Source organism: Sander vitreus, chromosome 24 (genome assembly GCF_031162955.1).
Source record: "Sander vitreus isolate 19-12246 chromosome 24, sanVit1, whole genome shotgun sequence".
Taxonomy (NCBI): domain Eukaryota; kingdom Metazoa; phylum Chordata; class Actinopteri; order Perciformes; family Percidae; genus Sander; species Sander vitreus.
The window spans coordinates 13,803,790-13,830,276 of NC_135878.1; the positions used below are offsets into that span (position 1 = coordinate 13,803,790).

General features: G+C 41.8%; 1 protein-coding gene across 5 annotated transcripts in view; it reads left to right on the plus strand.

Annotated features, from left to right (window-relative positions):
* Positions 1 to 25,365, plus strand: part of stat1a (signal transducer and activator of transcription 1a) — a 31,146-nt gene extending 5,781 nt beyond the window's left edge. For 3 of the 5 annotated variants that reach the window (XM_078244120.1, XM_078244118.1, XM_078244119.1), the window contains exons 3-24: positions 145 to 289; positions 1,870 to 1,965; positions 3,226 to 3,312; positions 3,510 to 3,588; positions 3,752 to 3,843; positions 6,979 to 7,130; positions 9,277 to 9,435; positions 10,587 to 10,679; positions 11,385 to 11,444; positions 11,528 to 11,548; positions 12,489 to 12,579; positions 12,932 to 12,973; positions 14,159 to 14,248; positions 15,348 to 15,446; positions 16,896 to 17,031; positions 17,941 to 17,996; positions 19,831 to 19,928; positions 20,843 to 20,982; positions 21,365 to 21,553; positions 23,122 to 23,200; positions 24,698 to 24,794; positions 25,263 to 25,365. In XM_078244120.1, coding sequence (XP_078100246.1) covers positions 145 to 289; positions 1,870 to 1,965; positions 3,226 to 3,312; positions 3,510 to 3,588; positions 3,752 to 3,843; positions 6,979 to 7,130; positions 9,277 to 9,435; positions 10,587 to 10,679; positions 11,385 to 11,444; positions 11,528 to 11,548; positions 12,489 to 12,579; positions 12,932 to 12,973; positions 14,159 to 14,248; positions 15,348 to 15,446; positions 16,896 to 17,031; positions 17,941 to 17,996; positions 19,831 to 19,928; positions 20,843 to 20,982; positions 21,365 to 21,553; positions 23,122 to 23,200; positions 24,698 to 24,794; positions 25,263 to 25,340 — 2,179 coding nt within the window. In that variant the 3' untranslated portion in view covers positions 25,341 to 25,365. The remainder of the gene's footprint in view (positions 1 to 144; positions 290 to 1,869; positions 1,966 to 3,225; positions 3,313 to 3,509; positions 3,589 to 3,751; positions 3,844 to 6,978; positions 7,131 to 9,276; positions 9,436 to 10,586; positions 10,680 to 11,384; positions 11,445 to 11,527; positions 11,549 to 12,488; positions 12,580 to 12,931; positions 12,974 to 14,158; positions 14,249 to 15,347; positions 15,447 to 16,895; positions 17,032 to 17,940; positions 17,997 to 19,830; positions 19,929 to 20,842; positions 20,983 to 21,364; positions 21,554 to 23,121; positions 23,201 to 24,697; positions 24,795 to 25,262) is intronic. The other 2 variants (XM_078244122.1, XM_078244121.1) reach the window with 2 other exon arrangements.
* Positions 25,366 to 26,487: the final 1,122 nt, after the last annotated feature.

The window sequence follows — 26,487 nt, forward strand, 5'->3', positions numbered from 1 at the left end:
AATTGGTTTGTTCTCGCCTAATCCTGGACCAATCTCAAAGATTGTTGTTCCCAATCAGACATATGAAAATAGGGTCCTGGTTGAAAAACAAAAACGTAGTTACCTTTTTAAGTAGTAGTCCTGTGTTTTTCTCTGCCTCCCCAGGGACACGGTGGCGTTTCAGGACTCTCTTGCCACCATTCGCTTCCACGACCTCCTGGCTCAGCTGGACGACCAACACAGCCGCTTCGCCCTGGAGAACAACTTCCTGCTGCAGCACAACATACGCAAGATCAAGAGGAACCTGCAGGCAAGGGCGTAACATTGAGCGGGTGGGGGTTGGGGAAATCTATCTAGGGAGGTCTGCTTGTATTGAAAAAACTAAAAAAAAACATTGAAAAAATTGTCGAAAGAAACCCCTTCAAAAAAAGCAACCAAAACCTCAAAACAATTGTCCAATAAAAACCTCGAAAAAAGCAACAAAAACTCAGAAGAAGCAACAAGAACTTCAAAAAAAAAAAGACGTAAAAATAAATTGTCAAAAAAAAACAAATTAGCACCAAAAACGCTTTTAAAAAAGCGGCAAAAATTGACGGAATAAGCGTCAAAAGTCCAAAAAAAGGAACAAAAACTTTTGATTATTGGGGGTGTTGTAACCCCCCCAACCCCCTCCGCAAATTACACCTATGCCTGCAGGTCCGAACTCAGCTGCAACCACAGACTTTGTGCAGTGTTAGTAGTTATTAGTTAGTTGTTATTTTAGTACTTAGTTGTAGTTTTCTGTATAATCGTGGAGATGGGCTCTTTCTTTCTCTCTTTTTTTCTTTATTTTGAATTCGAACCAAAAATAATAATACACATAAAATATGAAAACACAATAAGTGCATAGCAACACACAAAAAAGGGAAAACTATATCTATAAACCAGGGTCAGAATTTTTCTGAGCAGACACTCCGGGGGCCGGACTTTCAAATAAAGAAAACGTCAAAGTGTTGAACGTCAAAAAGTAACGTTACCTGAAAACAGCGTGTAGTTTCTCTTTAGCATCTCACTTTCAGTCACTATGACCACTACTACGGTCAGAAACGTGCCAAAATATGAACAATAACGTCGCTGTCAACGGGCCTATCTGCTAATGTTAGCTACTGACCGTTAGCTTGAAACCATCCAGCAAATAGACAGTACCGTATGGTACCTGAAACCAGTGATTTAACGTCACCGCTCATTTTACACACAGTTTAACAACAAAACAAAATGCTGAGTGAACATTACTGGCTACGTTTTTCATGTTGGTTTGGAGCGGAATGCACGAAAACGGTTTTAAAACGGTAACGTTAATACAGCGTGTCGGAGGTATTCAGCATCTCCTGCAGCGGGGAGTCAGAGGCAGAGGGACCGTCACCGCAGCGTTTGCTAACATTAGCTTCTTGTCTCATTTGTGGTCTGATAAACAGTAAATTCATCAACTTCAGTGTCCACAATGCTATTTTCCGATAAACTGTAGCTGTCATAGTTCACTGGACCCCCGTGAGTGCGGATTTCATGTCGCGGCTTCCGTCGCTGTTTGTCACTTTGCCTAAGATTGAGTGACAAGTCTTACTCGCCCTGTTGTTTCTTTGGTTGCCATGACTTCGCGAGTCCTGTCACTGTTCCAGTTGCTCAGGGGAGAGAGAGTGGATGACAGTTCGCTTGAGATCAGTAGAGCAGACGGCTCTGCAGAGTCGTGTAGTTACGACTTTATGACTTTTCATAAACAGCTGAAGGAGCGGCGGTGCGCTACCGCGATACCGATACCGTTTGCAGCAGAAATTCTGCCATGGCAGGCCGCCACTACAAAATCAACATAGAGGAAACACTGAGTTGTCCGTTCCACTCTAAATGTGTCCGCAGGATCGCTTCCAGGAAGATCCAGTCCACATGGCCATGGTCATCTCCAGGAACCTGAAGGAGGAGCAGAAGATCCTGGAATGTGCGAAGAGCACCGAGGTAAAACGTCTTTTTACAGAACTCGTGTCTTCTTAAGCCCGGTTTAGACCAAAGATTTGGGGGGGGGGGGAGTTGCAGCTGTCGGAAACCGGCTCCGTCTCAGCTGGACTCGAGACAGCTGATGGTGTCGCTGCGACTCAGCCGGTCGAGTGGCCAGAGGCTGGTTTTTGAACGTAAAGCCGCCTACACATGATTGGCGCCAAGACCACTATAGCGCTGACCGTTCCATTGATTTCCTATGGGAAATGATTACATAATGGTCTTGTCGCAATCTTTTTTTCTACATAATCGCCAATTCTTTGTTTAACCCCAATTGATTATCTGGGTCACATATATAGTAAGGGAGGGAATCACCAGAGGCCCACACAATATGGTATTTTCACAGTACGTTGACGATATGATACTATTGCGATTTTAAACATATTGCAATATTCTGCGATATATTGCAATTTATTACGTTTTTTTCCCAATTGTATTGCTCCAAAATGGGAGTGGACTGAGAAAGCAATGGATTTTCATATTCTAATAGCAAAAAGTAAAGTTCTCATAATAATTCATATATTAAAAGATTGATACTTGGCGCCCGTGTATATATATAGTATTGCCACGGAAAATATCGCGATACTATGCTGTATCGATTTTTTTCTCCCACCCCTACTTTATAGTGATATAGCCAAAAGATGTATTCTGGGATTCATACATCACAATGGTCATTTGTTTGAGAAAGTAATGCATAAATAAAAGAATTTCAGATCGGACTGAAAGAGACAATTATATTGTGAATCGCAATTATTTCTTAGGCGATAAATTGTACGGCAAAAAATTGGAATTGTTAACAGCTCTAACTGTAGCGAGCATCTCACTACCACTAATGTTATCCACATTCATATTTACAGTAGACACAACACGTGATATCCAGCCACAACAAATGCCTGAAAGTCGGAAGTTAGACCGGAAGTACAAAGAGTCGTTGCTCGTCTCGTCGCGTTGGTGCGAACGGGCAGGTTTCAGAACACTGCAGACCGTTCGCAAGAACTTTCAACCCGTCTGGTCGCCAATCTTTGGTCTGAACTGGGCTTTATTTTATAATATCGAGTGAAATAATCACAGCCACTTGTAATCGGCGCACGGCAGGTCAGCAGAACACACAACAATGTCAAAATGTATGAAGAATAAATAATGGAGCAGCTCTTTCAGGGAAATTCTCTAACTGTAAACACATCTAAGTTGTAAAATAACGTTTTACCCTCGTGTCTGCAGCAGGAGGGCGAGGGGATGGTGTCGGCCATGGTGGTGGAGAAACAGAAGCTGGACAACAAAGTGAAGGAGATAAAAGACAGAGTCCAGGTGAAACAACATGGAATAGTAAATGATGCAACATGAAGTGTAAAGACTAAATGAGGAGTCTGTTCATTCTTTTCATGTGTTAACAGGGTAACTTGGTTTGCTTTTTTTTTCTCCTACCTGGACCCTATTTTGTCCACGTTTTTGTGTCTTAAGTGACTGATGGGAACAAGAGTCTTTGACATTGGTCCTGTTTTTAGGTGGCAGATCAAAACATAAAGAACCTAGAAGATCTGCAGGACGAGTACGACTTTAAAGTCAACACACTGAAGAACAGAGGTGAGAAAAATCTCGTCGTTAGATCGACGAGAAGTCACAAATTGGGGGAAAATCATATCTAGTTTGTACATGGGGAAAATACTATTCGTTCGTATTATTTGTTTTATTGTTTGTTTTAGTTTGTGCAGCCAAACTCAGATTTTTTTTATACATGTTTCTGTAGAGAATGACATGAACAATATGACTCCAAAGGACCTGGAGAAAGAGAAGATGACGGTTGGGAGGATGTGCTTCGAACTGAAAGCCAAACGACAGGTGAGCAGACAGAGACGTGTCGAGCCCTGAAAATGGAATCCAGGACTTTGTGCTGAAAATAGTGACTAAAATGTGGAAAAGCTATAAAACGTCTAAAAAGGGACACAAAAATTATGAAAAAAGCACAAAAGCGTCCAAAAGAAAGACAAAAACTTCGAAAAAGCATGATGAAAAACGGATGAAATATTGCCTAGGGCTCCAAATTGGTTAGGGCTGGCTCTGGTTGTTGTCCCTCCTAAAAATATCAAATGAACTATGCTGTGTATTGATAATAATATGCACTTCATATAATTGTGCAAGTAGTAAAACAATTCAAACACAAACGGGGCCAAAAAAGCGTTTTGAAGTTTGGAAACATTTTAAGATCCCCCCTCCTTTGCCTCACATTGGTTCGGTCCACTGCCTCGTTTCACGATGTAGTCCGGCAAGGCTGTTTTATTCACTTTAAACATCAGTGAATAAAATGTTTGCTTCTTATTTGTGTCCACTTCAATAATTGCTCTTAAGAAATGTTAGATGAAATTAACACCCATGTCTGAATGTAAACTAACGGAACTGTGTCCACACTCGGGACAATTTTTGGCTAACGTTCTATCAAAATATATGCTCAAATCCAAATAAAATCATGTTATAATGTTTCCAGTTAATTTATTGGTGTCAAACTAAAGTATAACTTCTTACCCTTCTAATGGTATATCGTTAGAAAGGTAACAAGCTAACACCGGTGAATTAGCCATGCGCTACCCTTGCCCATATTCGGACCCGCCTATCGCTGCTGTTTTTTTTCTGGGTATTAAACGCTTTAACAAGTCGCCCAAGTGAACATCAATGCTGTTAACACATCCGGGTGCGGACTTCACAATAAGACGTGCGTTATCAACCTCCAAATGATGCAGTAAAAGCTCCTTAATGCCCACTTTGAATGTAAAGTAATACCGCCACCTGAGCGTCGCCCCAAGCGTTCTTACAGCTTTCTGTCATCAAAGTCACTTTCGTACCTTAATTAGACACGTAAAGATCCACGTACATATATGAAAATTCACACGTAGATTCTTCTATGTTTTTACATTTATTCTATTTGCACTTTGGGGGCGATCGCTCGGGAAAAGCACTGCGGAAAAGACCGGAAACGGCGTTAGACCAGTGTCCGGATGTGGTCAATAGCTGCAAATTGGGTCCGAACATTGACGCAGTTACGTTAAACTAAAATATAAACGTAGCCCTCTTTACTATGCACACAAAAGGCCAATAAAAGGCCATTCTAAAATTAGCAGTTTTATCTCTCTTTTATCTTTCATTTAATAGATGAATCCTTAAGATTTCAGTCCTGGGTGATTTGGCGACACCGCGTGATAACAGCAAATGCGGTTACAGGTCCCAGAATACTCGGGGCAACAAAACAAACTAATATGGTTTTAATGAACAAGTCAGGCAGTAATTGGCCTTTTCCATCATACTGTGTGCTACCATGTTCCGATTTCATGAGTCTGCGAACAGCGACAGTGGAAGTAGTTGGTTAACTTGGCTGTGGCAGACAATCAGTTCGTAATACTGAAAATACTGTATATAAATTTTGCACATAGGCTCAATCCCCCATTGCGTAACCTCTTTGGGCGATAAGTAGTGACTTAAGAGACTTTTATTTAAATATAAATCTTTGCACTTTAAACTCGTGAAAAACGGGAGCGAAAACAAAAGTGTTTTTATTTTTTTCAGTGTTAATATTAAATTAGATTCAACTTTATTGTGTTTGTGCGGAGTATAAGTACAAAGACAACGAAATGCAGTTTGCGTCCAACCAGAAGTGCAAAAAAGCAGAAAAGTGCAATGTGATATTCAAGTGTCATCAGAATAAATATGGCTATGTAATATGAACAGTGTATGAACAACATGTACAGATATGTGCAATGTAGTAGCAGTGACATTATAATAGTAGTAAGAATAATATAGATATATGCAGTGTATTAGCAGAATATAATCATCATATCAATGTTATTCCACAGGGCGCCTTTAACTTTAACAGAAGACAGCACGATACTTTGAGTTCTCAGGATGATTGATGGGATGGAAAACAAACATTGGATTATAGAAATGATCTATTTACTCAGATAGTTTTCTAAATTTCTTTCCTCTCCTCCTGGCCTCCTCTGATATTGAAACGAAAAAAACTGAATTTATAATTAATGAATAAATAATAAAACATTTTATTTATACATTTATGTGCTTTCCACAGGCATTGTGTATATTTTGGATTTTGGATACCTGTTTTGGGATATTTGAAACCTGATTCAAGTGTTAACTTGTCACATATAAAGTGGAGCAGTCGTTGGCATTGAAACTCTTTGCTCTCAGGCATCCTTCAACGATGCTGCTACAAAATATATTAAAAGAAAAAACACATCAGTAAAAATGAGAATCGAAAAAAGTGAAACGACCAGTATCTGCCGGACCGAATAGCAACGCAGATTTCGGTGCCACTGAAATACCTGCACTGCTCTCTGATGATCCCAAAGGGACGAGTCAACAGAAATATCGCTGCGTGTGATGCTAGTTAACATAACGTTACACTTGACGGACAGGTAACGTTAACGTTAGCCTACCGGTAGCTAGTGACGCTGGCTGTCAGCATTTTAACCGTGTATGCTGACCGCTAAACGGTGTAAAGTGTGACTGTATTTCACTGTAGAGGATTCCAACACCGGGACGTACAACAGTCTGCAGCTAAAGACACAAACTAGCTGCACTATACGGCCACTGCCTGCCGTTGTCGGAAAAACAACACAGACGGGACAATGGTGCGTTAACTTGAAGTTATGCCTTGTGGTGCATTCAAAGTTATTGTAAAATACTCATTTCCCATTTAGTGGTTGTTTTTGTCGTATACCAGCAATTTACTGGTTAAAAAAAAGATTTTGTTAAAGTATAGGTTCAGGCACGGTTTTAGGCACCAGCACCGTTTTAGCAGCGGTATCGGAAACAATTCCTAACGATACCCAACCCTAGTGAACACATGTTAAAGGGCTTCTTTTATAGATGTAGATAGGCTGTTTGAAAGAAGTGGTTTTGGAAAACTCTGTTTTTCATTCAAGGTATTTTTTTTTTTATAGCCAAAATGTTTTCTCTCCCATTTCTCAGGATGTGGTGACCCAGCTGACCGAACTCCTGAACGTCACTCAGGCTTTACTGTCAGACCTTATCTCCGAAGAGCTGCCGGAGTGGAAGCAGCGGCAGCAGATCGCCTGTATTGGAGGCCCGCCCAACGCCTGTGTGGACCAGTTGCAGAACTGGTGAGGCTTCCTGTGGTCCAACAGCCTTAAGTGTTTTAAAGAGCCCCTATTGTACTTCTTTTCAGCATCATTTTTGTACTGTTGGGGTCTCTTTCTTCTATCTTTTAGATAACGCGCACCTATCATTTCTGTAGCCTACTCCGAAACAACATCTCCCGGAACTCCTTTCCCCTGACTCATGTTACACTCCACACACTGCTGTCTTCAGACAAGAAGTCACCTCGGGAGATCGATAATGTTGTCAAACACTTTTAAAGAGCCCCTTTTATGCTCCTTTTTCAGCGTCATATTTGTACTCTTGGGGTCTTCTCGGACAGGTTTACATGCTTTGATGTTCAAAAAACATATTATGTTTCTCATACTGCCCATTGTTGCAGCTCCTCTGCCTGAAACACTCTGTCTGAGCTCTTGGCTCTGCCTTCCTGAAAAGCCCAGTCTGCCCTGATCGGTCAGCTGGTCCGCTCTGTTGCGGTTGGTCAACCAGATTCAAACTGGCCCCTGGGTGGGCTGTGCTTGCTCAGGCAGCGCCTATGGGCAGCACATATGAAAAACTTGGCTTGCTTTCTCAATCTGTGACATCACTAATTGAGGAATTTCAAGCAGGAATGTGGGCGAGTCGTTTTTAAGCTGTTGAGAAAATGTGCTGTCTGTGGGAGAGAAAGCTCCATTTGGAGTGAAATGTTCTTTTCTATTACATACACAAAAACTATATAACACACTAAAAGGCAGGGAAAATCAAAAAAAGCATAATAGGGGCTCTTAAAAACTTTCTTGTGGCAGCCATAGAGGCAGTGATGTTTCCCGATTCCTTTACGGGACTCCCACATCGCCTCAAAAAACACTGACAAGTCTGATCGCCGGTTACATGATTGTCCACTGCAGCGTGACGTCGGGTTGCGTTTCTCCAAAAGTTTAATCCAGTGTTTCCTTTAGGATTTTTTTTTTTTTAGCAGTGGGGGCAGGTCTGTCCGAACAACCGCCACTACAAAATCAACATGGAGGAAACACTGCAATCTGTCGTTTCGCCGCAGGCCGCTGCTTTTTACCCCCTGGCACCAAATGCTTCCAAATGTTGCTATACAGTTAATAATTTCGGAAATAATTGCGATTAACGATATAATTGTCTCTTTCAGTCAAATTTAAAAGATTTTTTTTTTTTACGTTTTGAATGAATCCCAGGATGTACATCTTTTGGTTATATATCACTGTTATGTGACCCAGATAATGTACAAACACAAGTACAAAGCCTATGAAGTGAACCGTGCATCTTTATTATCATAAAACATTGTGTTAAAATTGACAATAGAACATTTATCCTCATCAATAAAACACAAATCATTAATCATTAACAAAAAAAAACTGATTTGAATAATTGCAGTCAAACAAAGAAACCGCAACTTCTGCAGATCAAAGCGTCGTTTTGAAGTTCAATTCAATTTAAGTTATAGTATCAAATCATAACAAGAGTTATCTCAAGACACTTTACAGATAGAGTAGGTCTAGACCACACTCTATAATTGTCCAAGACCCAACAATTTCCCACAGGCAAGCATTTAGTGGCGAGGAAAAACTTCCTTTTAGGCAGATACCTCGGACAGACCCAGGCTTTTGGCTGTCACTGATACAGATATACATAGAAAAAAATTATTCATAATTATAGCAGTTGGAATGATGAACCGTGGAAGTTATAGTAACAGTAAAGATAGTGGAACTGTGACTAGAAATAATAGTTGTAGCAGTTCAGGCGTTGCAGGGCGTAGTATTGCATAGCGGGGCGTAGTAGGGCACAGCAGGGCGTCAAGCAGTACCACGGCAGCAGCAGCAACCAGGATTTAGGTGCCAACTCAAGCCTCGCCTGCAAGGCGAGAAAATGTAAGGACTCTGGGGAATAAGCTCCCTATTGAAAAAAGTTCAACTTTTCTAACAATAGAAAATGCCCCACATCAAGCTTTTTTGAGAGCCAAAACGCTGCCAGCTTCTTCTTCTTTTTTTAAATTTTTTATTACAAATGCAACTTTTTCTTGTCAAAAAAGACAGCTAGTGTGATCATTGCCTTAAAGGCCTCCTTCCCTCACCCATCTCCTTTCTCATTCTTCTTGCATTCTTCCCTTTTTCTTCTCCTTCATTCCTCGTCGTCCTCCTGCAGGTTCACGGCCGTAGCAGAGAGTCTCCAGCAGGTCCGTCAGCACCACAAGAAGCTGCAGGAGCTGGAGCAGAAGTTCACCTACGACAATGACCCCATCACGCAGAAAAAAGCTTACCTGGAGTCCCGAGCCCTGGACCTCCTCAAGAACCTCCTCTCCAAGTGAGGACCCTCATAAAACACAAGTCACAACTGAGCTTTTATATTATTTTTCATAATATTTGATACATTTTCACATTAACAAACAAAGAACCAGACAGCTCAGAGTGATAATGTACATTGTAGATGTTACATCAACACACATTCGGATCATATCATATATGTTTTTATTTGCATTAGAGTAAGGTCAAAGGAAAAAGTTAAACAATCTAGGACTTATTTGTGAAGGCAAGGTGCGGAAGCCCGTTCTGCAATAGATCAACAAGATCACTAGGAAGGTAATCGAGAAGGGGTTGCCATATATGATTTAAAAATTCATTCTTGTTAACCTTTGAAATAGCGCTGAGATGTTCCATAGGAAAAACTTTAAATGTTTCTCGGTACCATTGTGTAACTGAGGGAGGCTTCTCCTGAATCCACTGGGACAGAATACATCGCCTCGCTAAAAGAAGTTTTTACAATAAAGTCAACTGCCCCGTAGAACGTAAAACTTTTATGAAGACAAAAGTGGATACAGACGTGAGGAATCAGCAGGAAGAATGGGAAGACGCTAAGCTAACGTTATGTCTGACGTCACGTTTGCAGCAAAGCATTATGTTTCCAACTCAAATATCCAAATGACTATATGTCTGTAAGTTAAGCTAAAGCATGTTGTTACCAAGTCAAATATCCAAATGTCAGTTTTAGGCTAACTATATGTCTGTAAGATAAGCTAAAGCATGTTGTTACCAAGTCAAATATCCAAATGTCAGTTTTAGGCTAACTATGTGTCTGTAAGTTAAGCTAAAACATTTTGTTACCAAGTCAAAATATCCAAATGCCAGTTTTAGGCTAACTAACTACGTGTCGGTAAGTTAAGCTAACACACGTAACTTCGGACATATCGTTAGCTCAGTGTCTCCCTATTCTCTCGGCTAATTCCTCACGTCTGTAAACACTTCGGTCTTCATAAAAGCTCAGTTTTTCGGGTTGGCAGCTTTTAAAGATGTAGGTTCTGTCACCACACCGCAGCTTTTAGGCATTTTTCTGTTTGCTAGCAGACAGAATTGACGAGGAGGAAACCTTCACGCTATACAAGTCTATTGTAGAATTGTATCTCATATCTCATCTTACTGTGTGTGTGTGTGTGTGTGTGTGTGTGTGTGTGTGTGTAGCTCTCTGGTTGTAGAGAGGCAGCCCTGCATGCCCACCCACCCACAGAGACCCCTGGTGCTGAAAACAGGCGTCCAGTTCACAGTCAAACTTCGGTAAGAAACGAAAAAGCTTCTCTCTTATTTGACTGCTGCTGACAATGGACTATAATTTATTCATATTATAAATTATCAGCGGTGGAAGAAGTACTCCGATCCTTTACTAAAAGTACTTATACCACTCTCTAAAAATACCCTGTTACAAGTAAAAGTCCTTCATTGAAAATGTTACTTCAGTAAAAGTATGTAAGTATCATCAGGAAAAAGTATTAAAAGTAAAAGAACTCGATGCAGAACTCCCCTCCCATTTTAGAAAGAGTAAAGGATCCAACCAGTTGTGTGTTTAATGGTCTAATCATCTCAGCTGGACCTGTAGGCTATTGTTGGCTAGACTCATTTATGATAAAACATCAGATTTTATAAACTACATGTGTTTTGTGTGCAGGAATCTTAACGTGTAAAGTAACTAGTAACTAAAGCTGTAACAGATGAATGTAGGGGGAGTGAAAAGTACAATATTTCTCTCTGAAATGTAGCGGAGTAGAAGTAGAAAGTGGCATGAAAAGAAAAAGACTCAAGTAAAGTACAAGTACCTCAACATTTGGACTTAAGCACAGTACTGGAGTAAATGTACTTAGTTACATTCCACCATAGTTAGTTATTAATTACGCTTGTTGTTTGTCCCCCTGCCTCCTCCTCTCTCCTCCCCTCCGTCTTCGACCAAACGTCCCATTTCAGTTGAATAGCTCGCTTTCGTTTCAGGTTCCTGGTGAAGCTGCAGGAGTTCAACTACCAGCTCAGGGTCAAGGCCGTGTTTGATAAGTAAGCTGCGTTCAAAGACTTCATGTAGCCTGCTGAAAGCTGTTTGAAACGTGTTTTTTAATAAATCTCCATCTGTCCCGCAGAGATGTGACGGACAAGAAAGGGTACGTCTCAAAACCATTTTACACACATTACACAAATTTTTTGTCTATTTTTATTGTATAAAGTAACACAACTCACAACATCTAATGCTTATTATTAAAGGTGACCTATTATAGTTTTCCGTATTTTCTGTCATATCTATAATGTTACAATGTTGGATTTTCAAATAATGAGGTAAAAGTATTTCAGAGAAATCCTAGTGAGCAAAAAAACCTCAGATTTCCCACTGTTCTGAACGCTCCCGTTTCTTTTCTTTTTTTTCTTCTCTCTGTGACATGGAGCTAGCCTTCTATGATTGGTCAACTGCTCCAGGCAGGCTACCGCAGTGTTTTTTGCTTTTTTTAGGGCTAACGTTACTGCAGGGTTTACATTGTCGCAAGTAGCTACATGCTAACGCCAGAAAAAGCTGCACTCTTGGCTGCCAATGTTGTTCATTTCTCCCCAATTTCGGGTCACATTACTACTGAAACATGTCTGGTTGTGTAGTATTTGGTTTGAAGCCTTTGATGTTTTTTTTCACGGTACAAAGTCCTGCTTTTTCCTCCGTTGCAGCCGGAGACTGACTGCAGGAGACTCGCAGAGATGAGGAATCGCTGACCAATCAGAACAGACTGGGTTTTTTTTTTTTGCGAGGGGGGTTATAAAGAGACAGGCGCACCAACAGAGCGTCTCAGACAGGTACAGGTGCAGCAGCCATATAGGGTTTTTTGAACATTAAAGCATGTAAACGTGTTCTAGTAGAATCACAAAATACAAGTATAAATCTGCAAACAGTATATATAATAGGTCACCTTTAAGTAAAGAGAAGTTTGGACAATTTCAGGGGGAACAAAAAAAACATTATTTGGGCTCTAAAGAATACTTGAATGCAAATACATGTTTACTCTTCAACTCGTAATTATTCCTAATTAATTGACTTCTTGATATCGTACCTCTTGTCAGATTTCGGAAGTTTAATATTTTGGGAACAAACACCAAAGTTATGAACATGGAGGAGTCGAACGGCAGCCTGGCAGCAGAGTTCAGACATTTGGTGAGACTTATATGTTTTTTTATTGGCGGTTTGCTCTTTTTGCTCCTCAATAAAACCATGTAGTCAATTGTGGTGTTTTGTTTTTTTAGCTGGTTTAAATCATTTCACGGTAGGAAGATGTAACTTTTCCCGCTTCGGTCCCCCTGCAGGTTGGAAGCGGAATTGTCCATTACATTACATTGTGCAAGTAGTTCGAATGAACTGGACAATGTAATGTAATGGACAATTCCGCTTCCGACCTGTAGGGGGGGGGACCGAAGTGGGAAAAGTTTCGTAGTGTTGCTTTCAAAATAAAAACTGCACACCACAAAGACTGTGTTTTTCTCTAACTTGTTCTATGTTCTTCACGCAGCAACTGAAAGAGCAGAAGGTTGCCGGCAACCGAACAAACGAGGTAAGTGCCTCAGTGATCCTGCTGGCATTGCTAAGACTTTATAAGAAAACTGACTCGATTAAGGGGGCGCAATTAAATTATTGCAGACATGGTAACTGAGCAAACAGCTTTAAATTAGGTTAAAAGTAGCGCCAGAAAAAGTAGTCTGTTCCTGTACTTAAAGCTACATTGTGTGAGAATTTCTCCCATCTAGCGCTGAAATTGTATATGACAACCCAACTGAATGTCATTTTTTTAGCCCTTCCTCCTATGGTGGCCGAACCCGAAATTAGCTCTCTCCATCGTTTACATGCAGCTGTTCTAGCCACTCCAATATTAACTTTGGTCTTGTTGCGTTGTCGTTTTAATTCTGTCTTTCGCTTCCGTGGCGAGTAATCTCCCCCTTGCATTCGTCACGGTGCCAATAGGTGCAAGAGGGCGAAATGCGGAGGTCTGTCCCTCTTTGGCTAATGTATTTTAAAGATGGAGACACAACATGGCTGCTGCCATTCGAGCGAGTCGCTCGTACGTATTCTGAATGATTCTGAATGGCAGATTCTACGCTTACTAGAATACTTTGATTAGTTGGTGGAAGTAATTACACGTGAATGAGTACATATTTGTCAAAGAACAAAAGGGTTTTTGCTAAGAATCAACTCAAAAAATTACACAATGTAGGTTTAAGTAGAAGTACTAATACTACTAAGGAAGAGGGTTAGGGCCACTTGTGAAAACAATTATTTGAGTTCTTTGTTATTCTCAGAATGCTGAGATTACAGTCGGAACTCTGACTTTTTTTCTCAGAACTCAAATAAATTGTTTCACATGTGGCCCCAATCATCTTCCGCATGCACTCTTTACATATACGCCAATAGAAATAAAAGTAATGCCTACAAAATTCTACTTAAGTAGATTTACAGAAGTATTATTAGCAAAATGATTTTTTTTTCTCTGCGACGTGTCATGTAAAACAGCCAATCGCAGACATTATTAGATCTTGGTAGAAGCATGCTGCGTGCTGATTGGCTCACTGACGCTGATGAGTTTTGTGCATATGTACAGTACTGGAGTTAATGTAAATAGTTACATTCCACCGCTGTGTGTAACAAAGGGGACGTTCATCATTTTTTGGCTACTTCCGTGTGGAGGTTTTGTGAAGTTTCGTCGTGTGTGTGTGTGTGTGTGTGTGTGTGTGTGTGTGTTCAGGGTCCTCTGATCGTCACAGAGGAGCTTCACTCGCTGAGCTTCGAGTCGGAGCTGCAGGTCAACCAGTCGGGACTCAACATCAAACTGGAGGTGAGAGACCAGACGACGGGGGGGAATCGATGCCAATCTATTTGTATCCCCCTAGAATCTATTTATTTATTTTTTTTTACCAATGATTCACCTCAATATTTTCCATTTATACGTTACCACAGATGGTGTCTACAGTGCTCCGCATAAGTGAAGACACCCATGCTGAAGTTGACTTAAAAGAGGAATAAAAAATTATTTTCTGGAAATTGATCATAATGCCTTAATTCAAAAAATGAGGAAAAATCCATTGGTGTCCTTTTAAAGGTTGGATTTTTCCTCTTTTTTTTAATTTTTTTTATTGAGGCATTAAGATCAATTTCCAAAATTCCATTTTTTATTCCTCTTTTTAGTCAACTTTAGCATGGGTGTCTTCACTTATGCTGAGCACTGTACATCATTTACGTTTCCAGCATAACAGAGCGAAAGCAGAACACCCAGAAAATCCATGTTATGTACTAAACAAGTGAAATAAACGGCAGACTGGCTGGCTGACATGTGATGTGCATTATTTTTATTATTTATTATTAATATTATTTTTAGAAAACAATTAGGTTTTTACAAATGTCTCACGATATATTAAGGATGTGTCTGAAATTCCATACTGACAAGCTATTGAGTAGCTAAAACAGCATGTGACATTTTGTAGAATACGTCCGAAATCATTGCATACTATTTCCGGTGAAATATTACAGTATGCAAACACTGGACACTGCCAGCGTCGGCATAAGTATCCCACAATGCAATGCGGTAGTAACGACAACATTCGAAAACGGGCGTCGACCAAGGCAGCTCTGTAACGTCAAAAAACATTTTAATTTACATTTCTACTTTTAAAAATCTGTGATTTTGTCACCTGCGACTGCTGGTCTGGTCACTTACCTTTTTTTCAGTCATTTAAGCATTAACGGCCGATGCCGCTGAAGCTGAGGTCGGCAGAAGTTAGTAGAAAAACAATAAATGAAAATCGCAGCGCAAATCGAATCGCCACACATGTATCGTGAAAGAATCGAATGGACAAAAGCTTATTGTCCCATCCTTGATATTAACGCTGGATTTATGTAGGCGTGTGTTTGGGATTTATTTCCTGTTGTTGTTGTAGGCCATGTCTCTGCCTGTTGTGGTCATCTCTAACGTCTGTCAGCTGCCCAGCGGCTGGGCCTCCATCCTCTGGTACAACATGCTGAACACCGAGCCCAAGGTGAGTGACACACACACACACACACACACAGAAGATGAGGTAAGCTTTGGTTATACTCTACGTTATGTGCTACGAGCACGCACGGAGACGTTTATGCTCAACGCATTGTTCATTGCAGTATTCTCCGAAACACCAGAGGACGTACAAACAAAATAATCTGTGAATGAGCAACAAGTAGTAAAGAAAAATTAGGGATACACCGAATCCAGATTTTTGGGGTTTGGCCTAATCCACTAGTTAAGATTCTTCCGAATCCGAAACCAAATACCGAATCCTCCTCCCGTCCTCAGACCATTAACTCAGTCAACACATTAATGAAGTAAACAGTGACTGTCCTTCCTTTGCCGTACCTGAAGTTGCTGCATTCTGGCTGCTGTCTGTAGATTCCTTCATGCACAACTCGTATTCTTCCAGATGTTTCATACCAGATGTTGTAACAGCGGTGATGTTGTGTATTGTTTAGGGTCCTCGCCACCACCAGACTAATCGGCATTGCAAATTGAACATGTAGCTGGACTTGAATGGCCTTCTTTTGACTGAAAGTACTGCCAAACAACACGAGTTCCATTTTCACTTTCTCACAGCCTACTGCATTGAACGCTCCACCTACGTAAACACCTTCCCGTAATCAACGGCCGCTTCATTACGTCGACCAGCGTAGTGCAAGCGTAGGGTTTGGTTCGGTGGGAAAAAAATTCTAAGGTTCGGCAGAAACCCAACCCCGTCAAAAAGCCCAATATTCGGCCGAATCTTAAGCCGAATCCTGGATTCGGTGCATCCCTAAGAAAAATAGAGCTAAAGTTGGCAGGCTGCTTGGCAACAGAAGTAAACGCATCCATGATAAACACTGACGTACCGCCAAACATTACATTTATCTACTGTAATCATTAACGGTAATTAGTCGTTTATCTCCAAATCGAAATGCCTGTCTGCCTGTAACACTGTTAAGAACACTCTTTCCATGAAGCCGTTTTTTTTATTGTTTTTTTAGTTTTTTTTTAGCTTTGACAAAAAGATCTCATGTTTTTCCACACTCTCTAGTAAAATAGTTTTTCTTTTCCCACTGTGGTGTCACTCTCTGTCCACATATTTAACGCTGTTTGAAAGCCAGCAATCTACGGAGCCCCTAAAAAACAAAAAAACATCTCAAGTTTAGTTTCACGTGCTCACACGAAACTTTCATGTGCTCGCGTGAAACTTACGGACATGAATTTCAAAACGCTGTCGTCTGTCACGGGAACCCTGAAAATACAGCTAAAAAATCATTATAATCATGAACTCAAGTGTCATTATGAAAAACATAAAACAAACACAAAGTGTTGGTCCATACAGTTGTGCTGTTCTAGTTATATGTAGTTTGCTGCTAGCATGCAGCCTGACGTGAAACTTTCATGTGCGTACATGAAAGTTTCGTGTGAGCACACGCCTCTTCTATCCCCTCATCCTCAGAACCTGAAGTTCTTCCTCACCCCTCCGGCGGCCAAGTGGTCCCAGCTGTCCGAGGTCCTCAGCTGGCAGTTCTCCTCCGTCACCAAGCGAGGCCTGAGCCAGGAGCAGCTCAACATGCTGGCTGACAAGTTGCTCGGTAGGAACCAGCTCAAAAGACAAACACCCCGTGATACCTTTTTTTTTTTTTTTTTTAACACAGTTCTGTAGACCTCAACGGGGGAGCGTCAAGTGTAAGGCTGCATTTACATTGCTACGTTTTGGTTTAAAAACAAAAGAAATTTGCTACGTTTCCCCCTCTCATTCCCCCTGCTCTGGTGTTTCCCCCTCTCATTCCCCCTGCTCTGGCGTTTCCCTCTCTCATTCCCCCTGCTCTGGTGTTTCCCCTCCTCATTCCCCTCCCTTCTCTGGCGTTTCCCTCCTCATTCCCCCTGCTCTGGTGTTTCCCCTCCTCATTCCCCCTGCTCTGGTGTTTCCCCCTCTCATTCCCCCCTCTCTGGTGTTTCCCCCTCTCATTCCCCCTGCTCTGGTGTTTCCTCTCATCTCCCTCTCTGGTGTTTCCCCTCCTCATTCCCCCCTGCTCTGGTGTTTCCCCCTCTCATTCCCCCTGCTCTGGCGTTTCCCCCTCTCATTCCCCCTGCTCTGGCGTTTCCCCCTCTCATTCCCCCTGCTCTGGTGTTTCCGAGCCCCTAAACCGGAGACATTTGGAAACACTTCTGACCACGTTTTGGTTTGGAATCTGCGGGGTTGTGTTGCAGTCTCAACGGCCGCAAACGGAGACCCTTCGGCAACGGGAACACTGACGCCAACGTTTCTTTTCGCCTGATTGGGCCGTATCGGTCACTACGTCTCGTTCTCTGAGACTAAGCTACTAACATTACCTTGGCAACTACCAGCGACGGGTGGAGTCATGACATGCTGCCTCCTGTTTACCAAAAATACTCGTGTGCACGGATGATCGCTTTTGACTCGAAACTCTGCTTCAAAAAACCAAAACGTGGCGATGTTAGATGTAGCCTGAATGTAACGCCTCAATGTTTCTCTGCAGGAGCCAAAGCCCAGAGGAATCCTGAGGGACAAATCCCCTGGGTCAAGTTCTGCAAGGTAAGCCACAGTCATTCTGAGACTAGATATTGTCTCAGATCTTGGATATCGTAATATGTGTGTGTATAAGTGTTGTGTTTGTATAAGGTGACGTCATTTCCTGAACCGTTCAAGCCGTTCTATTGTTTCCCTCTTACCCACCTCGTTATTGTATCCACATTACTGATGATTATTTATCTCAAATGTCATTGTAAAAAAATATTTTTGTTAAAGCACAAGATGGGAATTGTTCGGGGTACAGATTCAATTATTGGCCTATTATCAAAGATGTTTTATCAACATTAGTAAAGTTTTGAAAATGTGTATTTATAACTTATACAATAACCGAGCTGTGAAACAGTCACATACCTGTTTCACCAGCAGTTATTACAACAAATACACAAATAATCACAAACAATTGCTATTTAAAGTACAATAGAATTTATTTACGTCCCATTTATCAATTGTCAATCAATAGCTCTTCAATCAATAAACTTGCAGTATATAACCTTTTCAAACTGCAACAAAAGCAAAGCAAACAGACATGTAGCAGACGTGTGTGTGTGTGTGTGTGTGTGTGTGTGTGTGTGTGTGGAGGAGGGGGGAGCTAAACCACGTGATCAAGGGCGAGGGCGGGTGAAGCACTGCCGGATGTGGGACACTTTGTAGTCCGGTACAGAACATCAAAAATGGCTGCTTGCGTGACAATCCCTTTGCTTGTGGCTACATGTCTCTCAGAGGTCCGTTTAATCCCCTTTCTGATGGTCCCAACAGCACCAATTGTCAGCCCTACAATACCGTCGAGGTATTCATTGTCTCATTCTAGCCGTGTTGGAAACCGTTCCCTATCACGGAAATAGTGCGTTTGCCATTTTGTCGTAGTGTTCGAATTCGCCGCGGTTACTTTCTTCTAGAGCTGGGCAATATATCGATATTATATCGATATTGTGATATGAGACTAGATTTCGTCTTAGATTTTGAATATCGTAATATGACATAAGTGTTGTCTTTTCCTGGTTTTAAAGGCCTCATTACAGTAAAGTGATGTACTTTTCTGAACTTACCAGACTGTTCTAACTGTTCTATTATTTGCCTTTTCCCCACTTAGTTATTATATCCACATTACTGATGATTATTTATCTAAAATCTAAGTGTGAAGATATTTTGATAATGCACCAATTGTCAACCCTAGAATATCGCTGCATTATCGAGGTATTTGGTCAAGAATATCGTGATATTTGATTTTCTCCGTATCGCCCAGCCCTACTTTCTTCCACTATAAAATACCCACAATGCACTGCTAATGTGAGCGTACATGCGATGCACTCTACATTTCACTCCCGTATACCCACAATGCAATGCGGCCGTGTTTTCCCGGAGGAGGAGGGGAAGGAGAAGGAGATGCACCGGCGAAAAACTGACAAGTAAAAAATGGAGCGGACTTTCCGTTTCTAAACGGTGGAAATGTAACATGCAACATATATAATATTTCAACTTTCCACCTGTGTGCTCGGTTTGTTTCAGGCGGCGTATTAGAAGTATTTTTGGTTTGGGTTTGTTGACATGATGCTGGGCGCGCCCGCCTCCGTCACACCATCGACGGGCGCGTCTCCTGACGCAAGTCACGCGACGATGTGTGTTTTCAGTGTAGTGTCTGAAATCTCGTTTGGTCGTTCCCTATATAGTTCACTATTTAATAAACACTTTATAGGGCAAAGTAAGTGAGTGAATGTGGGAACGGTTGCGAACACAGCTTCTGTCAGGATCGTATTTGATTGTTCTTATTGTTATTTTCCTGTTGCACTGTGCAGGATCTTCGCTAAACGGAACACCTTTTTTCTTTTTTTTTGTCCAGCAGCAGAGCGCCAATGAGAAATCCTTTCCCTTCTGGTTGTGGATCGAAGGAATCCTGGATCTGATTAAAAGACACCTGCTCGCCCTCTGGAATGACGGGTGAGTGCTGTTGGGGATCTATTCTATCTCGCACCCGGCGCAGCGCAAAGCCCGACGCAAGTCTCTTTGCTGCAGTTGTCAGTTTCCCGTCCAGCGCCCGCGCCGTTTAAATAGCAAATGCACCTGCGCCCATCTGTGCGCCCCATGGGCGTGCTGGTCTTACAGGGAGGTGTGTTCAGGTGCATTCTGGGCGTGCTGGTCTTACAGGGAGGTGTGTTCAGGTGCATTCTGGGCGTGCTGGTCTTACAGGGAGGTGTGTTCAGGTGCATTCTGGGCGTGCTGGTCTTACAGGGAGGTGTGTTCAGGTGCATTCTGGGCGTGTTGCTATCTTGAGGCAGCGGGAAGTGATGGCACCATTGACCAACAAAAACCTGGTCTAAAGTCAATAGCGCAGCATTTTCATTGTTATTTTAACAGCACATTAGTAAAATGCTCGTGCACAGCGCGCGCACACTACGCCTGTTACACACACAGGGACGCACAGCAGCACACACACATGTAGAAGATTACAAATAAAAATATATACGGTGCAAATCCTCCATCATAATAGCGATGCGCCAAGGTCCAAACGCGCCTGGCTTTTAAAGGGAATAGGAGATGATCTCTGATTGGTTGATTGCATGTTACGCCCAAAACACACCTATGATTAATGAAGACACTAAATACAACCTTTTTGAACCATGCGCCCAGCGCACGGACCCTTTTTTCCGCCATCAAACTAGCAAAAGTGGATTTGGACACGCCCTAAACACACCGTGCGCTTAGATTGTTAAAATAGGGCCCTAAATGTGTGTCAGTGGTGGAGGAAGTTTTTTTTTCTTCCCCCTACTATTATTGCATACATAGTAGACCGCAGACTGCGGGAGTTCCGTTTTCTAAGGGTTACAATTCCACCGTTTTCTGTCTGTCTGCAGCTCCATCATGGGCTTCATCAGTAAGGAGAGGGAGAAGGGTTTGCTGAGCGACAAGTGTCCCGGTACCTTTCTGCTCCGGTTCAGTGAGAGCAGCAGGGAGGGAGCGATCACCTTCACCTGGATCGAACACGACGTCCACGGTGAGCAAAGGTGGCCTCCTCGACGCTGCAATGTATACAAATACAGATCTCTGCAGGGTAAATCCAGACAGCTAGCTGGACTACCTGTTGAATCTAAGTTTTGTCTTGTTGCACGACCAAAGCAACTTTTGAACGTACACCATGTTCCACCAAAACAAGTTCCTTCCCGAGGATATTTTGCAGAGGCACCGTCATTGTGTCCGGCAATTAGTGCCGCCCAAGGCAACTGTGATTGGTTTAAAGAAATGCCAATAACCCTTTTTTTTTTTTCTCCCATCCCGGAATGTTGTGTGGACGAGCCAGACCCTCGCTGTGGAGGAAGGTCTGGCTACGCGAGACTTGACGCATGTATAACCGGTATGAACTCTCTCTGTGAACGCAGACAAGCCGCTTTTCCATTCCGTGGAGCCGTACACAAAGAAGGAACTGTCCGCCGTCTCTCTGCCCGACATCATCCGCACCTACAAGGTGATGGCCGCCGAGAACATCCCGGAGAACCCGCTCCGCTTCCTCTACCCTAACATCCCGAAAGACAAGGCCTTCGGGAAGTACTACCCCAAACCCTCAGAGAGTAAGTCATCTCCCTAAGTAACTCCCATTTACTCAAGTGCTGTACTGTACGTTTATACTCTTGTCACTTCTATGGACAATGTACTTGACACCTGAAATTACCAGTTGAGTTCTACAATTATACCACGGTCTGGGTGAATCTTGATTCTGATTGGCTGCAGGGTGTCCATAAAAAAAGTGTTATAGGACACCTACTAAAGGAGTTCCAGTGAAACTGGCTGTTTACCGTTCTAAATGAACGCGCTACATTAAAAGAAAAAGAAAATGTGAACATGTTATTTCCAACACTGTGTGGTGCTTCGGTGCCTCTTAACACCACAGGATGGCGCTAACACACAAGCTGCAAGAAGCAAGCTACACTGCCCCTCTGACCTGACTTTGTTTCACAGCGACTAACGTTATCTCACATCCTGTTCACTGTTCAGGTCGCCACTTCAGGCTGCGACCGACAGTTTATATGGCGGATAATTGTTCGTGAAAATCTTTATCTTGTTTTGGGGACAATGACATGGCTGGATAGCTAGCTTGTCTTGTTGTTAAACAACACTTTCAAATTACATTGCCAACTGTACACAATGTTACTGACTTTGAATCTTGCTAGCGATATTTAAAATGCTTCATTCAGTTCATAGAACGCTCTGTATCAAAGTTTTTTTTCTTTTCTTCCAAAGCTCTGTAAACCACTCTTTGATCACGTGCCTCCATGGGCCAATCAGAGTTGTTCCCTGCACCGCGCTGCTTAGTTTAGATGTAGACAGTCACAGAGGTAACGTGAGGAAAATTCCACAACAGATAGCAGTCGGTCATAAATCGTCACGAGGTTTACCAGTTTACCAGTAAACGCAACATTTAGTCCCGTCTGTGTTGTTGTTCAGACAACAGCAGTGACCAGTGCTAGTTTGAGTCTTTTAGCTCATAGCTTTAGCAGCAGACTGTCGGGCGTCCCGCTGTTGGAATCCTCTACAGTGAAATACAGTCACACTGCACCGTTTAGCTTTCAGCATTTTAGCCGTGTTTAATCCAGTTACTACTGTAGCTAACGGTAGGCTAACGTTAGCTGCTGTGTAACGTGTTATCAGCGTTTACTAGCGGGACATGCAGCGATGTTTCTGTTGCCTCAAACATCCGTTTTGGAGCATCAGAGCGCAACGCAGACATTTAGGTGGCACCGTAATCCGCGTTGCTATTTCGTTTGGTAGATACCGGGCACCGGTGCCCTATTGGCACCGGATTTTAACATGCGCCGTTAACGTGAACAGAAAATTGCGTTGCCTGTGTCTTTTCACGGCAAACGCGCATGTTTGGAAAGCGGTCGCACAACAGCTGAAATGGCTCCTTCATAGTATCCTTCAACAAAGGAGGAATGTAGCACAATGTGGATGTGAAAGCAGTTATAATTAGCCATGTGACAATAAAATTTGTTTTGGTTAAAATCAACAAATAATCGTGATAATTAATCATGATCAATATATTGATCAAAATAATCGTGATTATCATTTTGGCCATAATCGTGCAGCCCTACCCACTTCTCACTTTTAACGTTTGAATCTGTGTTTAACTGACTTCCAGCTGTGGAGCCCATGGACGTGGAGAATGGTCCAGAGAAGACCGGCTACATGAAGACGGAGCTCATATCTGTCTCAGAAGTGTGAGTATTACTATTTCTTTAAAGATTATTTTTTGGGGCTTTTTCCCTTTTATTAGTAGTAGAGACAGTGGATAGACATGAAAGGGGGAGAGAGATGGGGGATGGGCAGTTCGGATTCTAACCCGCGCCGCTGCAGGACGAACGCGAACGCTCTTACTGAGTGAGCTAGAGGCCGCCCCGAGTATTACTATTTCTGATAGTTAATGTGGTATATAAGTAAGTAAGTACGTACGTGAAATGTATTTATATAGCGCTTTTCACAGATAAAAAAGTGCGGAGAGGTCATCCTAAGGCCTGTTTAAAAAAAGTAGGTCTTCAACTGATTTTTTTTTAAAGAGTCCACAGAGACAGCAGACCGCATTGGACGGGGCAGAGCGTTCCAGAGTCTTGGGGGCTCATTTCTCAAAAGAACGGTCCCCATGGGTCCTAAGTCGGGTGCGAGGAACAGTCACGAGATTGGACGTATTTAGGGTTGGGTACCGAAACGCGGTGCCAATAGGGCACCGGTTCCAACGTAAACGGTAGTAATGAGACCGAATAATAACAAACATTTCGGTGCCTTTCGGTGGACTTTTTTTTTTCCAGAAGCATCGCTGCACGGGACACTACGTTACCGTTAGCTAGTAGCTGGATTAAACACAATGGTTAAAATGCTGACAGCTTACAACAACACAGACGGTGCGTTCACTTGAAACTCGCCAGCCTTGTGGTGCATTCAAAGTTATTGTAAAATACCCTTTTCCCATCTGGTGCTTGTTTTGTTGTTTCATTGCTATAAGTTATTGTTATTACATAATAATGTAATCAAACATTTAATTTTGACCATATGGCCATATTTTATATTATATACATTATCAATATATTATATATATTTCGGTTCAGGCACTGTTTCAGGCAAGTATCGATTTAGCACCGGTATCTGAAAAAACCCAAACGATACTCAACCCTAGACGTATTGGACCTTAGTAGAGCCCGATATTGGGCATTTTCCAAACTATCGGTATTGGCCTTTATAATGGCCGATCATTATTTTTTTTACTTTAAATATTCATTTATCAGAATCATTCATAATGACAAATAAATGATTCTGATAAATGAATATTTAAAAAAGTAAAATAAAAACGGACGAAACGTCGTCGTTAGTGTTTTTTGTTCAAAGGACTTTAAGTTTCATATCTTAAGTTTGCATTTTTATACATTTTATTTATCAGAACTTTAATATATATTTTGATGTTCCTCTGTTCTGTTGTGACAATAAAACAATCATAATATGTTTTAGTGAGGACTCATGAATAACTACAAATGACTAATGTTAGGGAAATTGTGTATGTTTTGTTACGCGTTTCTGGATTTTTTTAATCACCAAATATCTGTATCGATATCGGCCTTAAAAATCCTTTGTTGGTCGGGCTCTAGACCTTAGGGGGGCGTGCTGATGAATACAGTTGCAGTATGTAACAGATCTAAAGGAGTCCGTGTCGATGTTCTTCTGTCCAGGCATCCGTCCAGATTGCAGGACAACATGATGCCGATGTCTCCCGACGACTACAAGGTTCTGTCACAGTACGTCAGTCCCAGAGACATCGACGCTGTGGTGAGCGCTGCTTCGTTAACGCATTGCTGACTCAATGTAGGATCTTAACATAAGGGCTTGGATAGAATCGTATGCAATTTACACATGACGCAACATATAAAACATGATACAATATAAATAATGCATGAATGAAAAAGATTTTAGAATAAATGCCTTGGCAAAAAAGTCATAGCAGTAGTAGGTAGACATGTTTGGCGCCTTTTCGAGGATTTTGGCCCTTTTCACAACATTTCTGGTGCCTTTTTTGATGCTTTTGGTTCTTTTCACAATGTTTTTTTCCCCAAAAGTTTTTGACTTTTTTTTCATATGACACAAAACATTTTGTGTGGTTCTTCCATGAGATCAGAGCTGCTGCTAATGTGCTGCTTTCACTGCAATACAATTTCAATTGTAAGATGGGGTTATGCATGTCTGTCTGTCCTGCTGTACATCTTCCTGTAAGTGTTTTCCTTCTTTCTCTGCTTTCAGACCAACAATCTCATTTCTGGATTTGGACAGTTTGATGTTCAGGTCAGATGTAGCTTTAATCTGTTGCTCTACACCTAAAGGGCAACTTCTGTATTTTTCAACTGTGACCTTTTTTTTCCTTTCTCCCATGCGTTTGGGTCTAAGTGACTAATTTGAGCAACAATCTTTGAAACTGGTCTAGTATATAGCGAGAACGCTGTAACAGGCAGCCGCGAATTGGGCTGCAATGTAACCCTATAGGACAAATGCTCTACAGTACGTCAGTTTCCGTCCACTAAAAGTGCTGTTTTTGCCACTGACAGGATCAGATTGGTATTCTAAGTGTCCGACTACATTATGGAGAGATGAAGTTGCGGTGATCCTGCCATGCTTTCAAGTGTAACTTACTGGCCAGGTCAAGACAGTAACTTGCAGTAAATGCACTTTTGGTTAAGGATTTCTTCTCCTCTTTGGCTGGCAGTAATCACCTCCGGTCCAAATGGTCCCTGCAAGGCGCAGTGTATGAACTGCAGTGTAAGGATCCATTTGTACAGAAACTGTAGCACTTGTCTGGATCAACGAAGGTTCATTTATGGTATAGTTCACGCTCCGCTTTGTTTGCGTTTACATTAAACTGCGGTCACATCTAGGAAACATTAAAGGGTAACTACCGTTCTTTTCATGACTGATGGGAACAACAATCAATGAAATTGGTCTAGTACTGCGGCAAAACAAGCTCCAATGCAAGTAAACGGGGCAATTGTCCAGCTTGTATTTACCCTCGCCAAAGTGCTTATTTTGCCACTGACAGGCTCAGATTATTATTCTAAGTGTCTGACAACATTAAGGATAGGCTTTCTAAGGAGGTCGACCTTTCTGTTAAAAAGATCCTTTTTTTAAACATAAAAACACTCGCGAAATTGCGTGCCCTAAACCCACCAGACTTCATGTAAATAAACAGGAATTTTAGCATCATAAAATACACTAAAATACAGTCGACAGAAACAAAATTCCAATGGTTTCCAACCATCACAACTCTAGTTTTGATTGAAATAAACACAGTTTACATGTTTTACAGAGTTGGCTCTATACACGCTAAAAATATTGCTTTTTTAAAATGGAGTCTGGTGGGTTTAGTGCTAGCGACTTCAGAGCTGTTTCTGGTTAAACCTAAAGGTCTCAAAGAGGTTTAAGCTCTGTAGGGATCCTTTCATTAATGTTGTCAGACACTTACTTACTACAATAC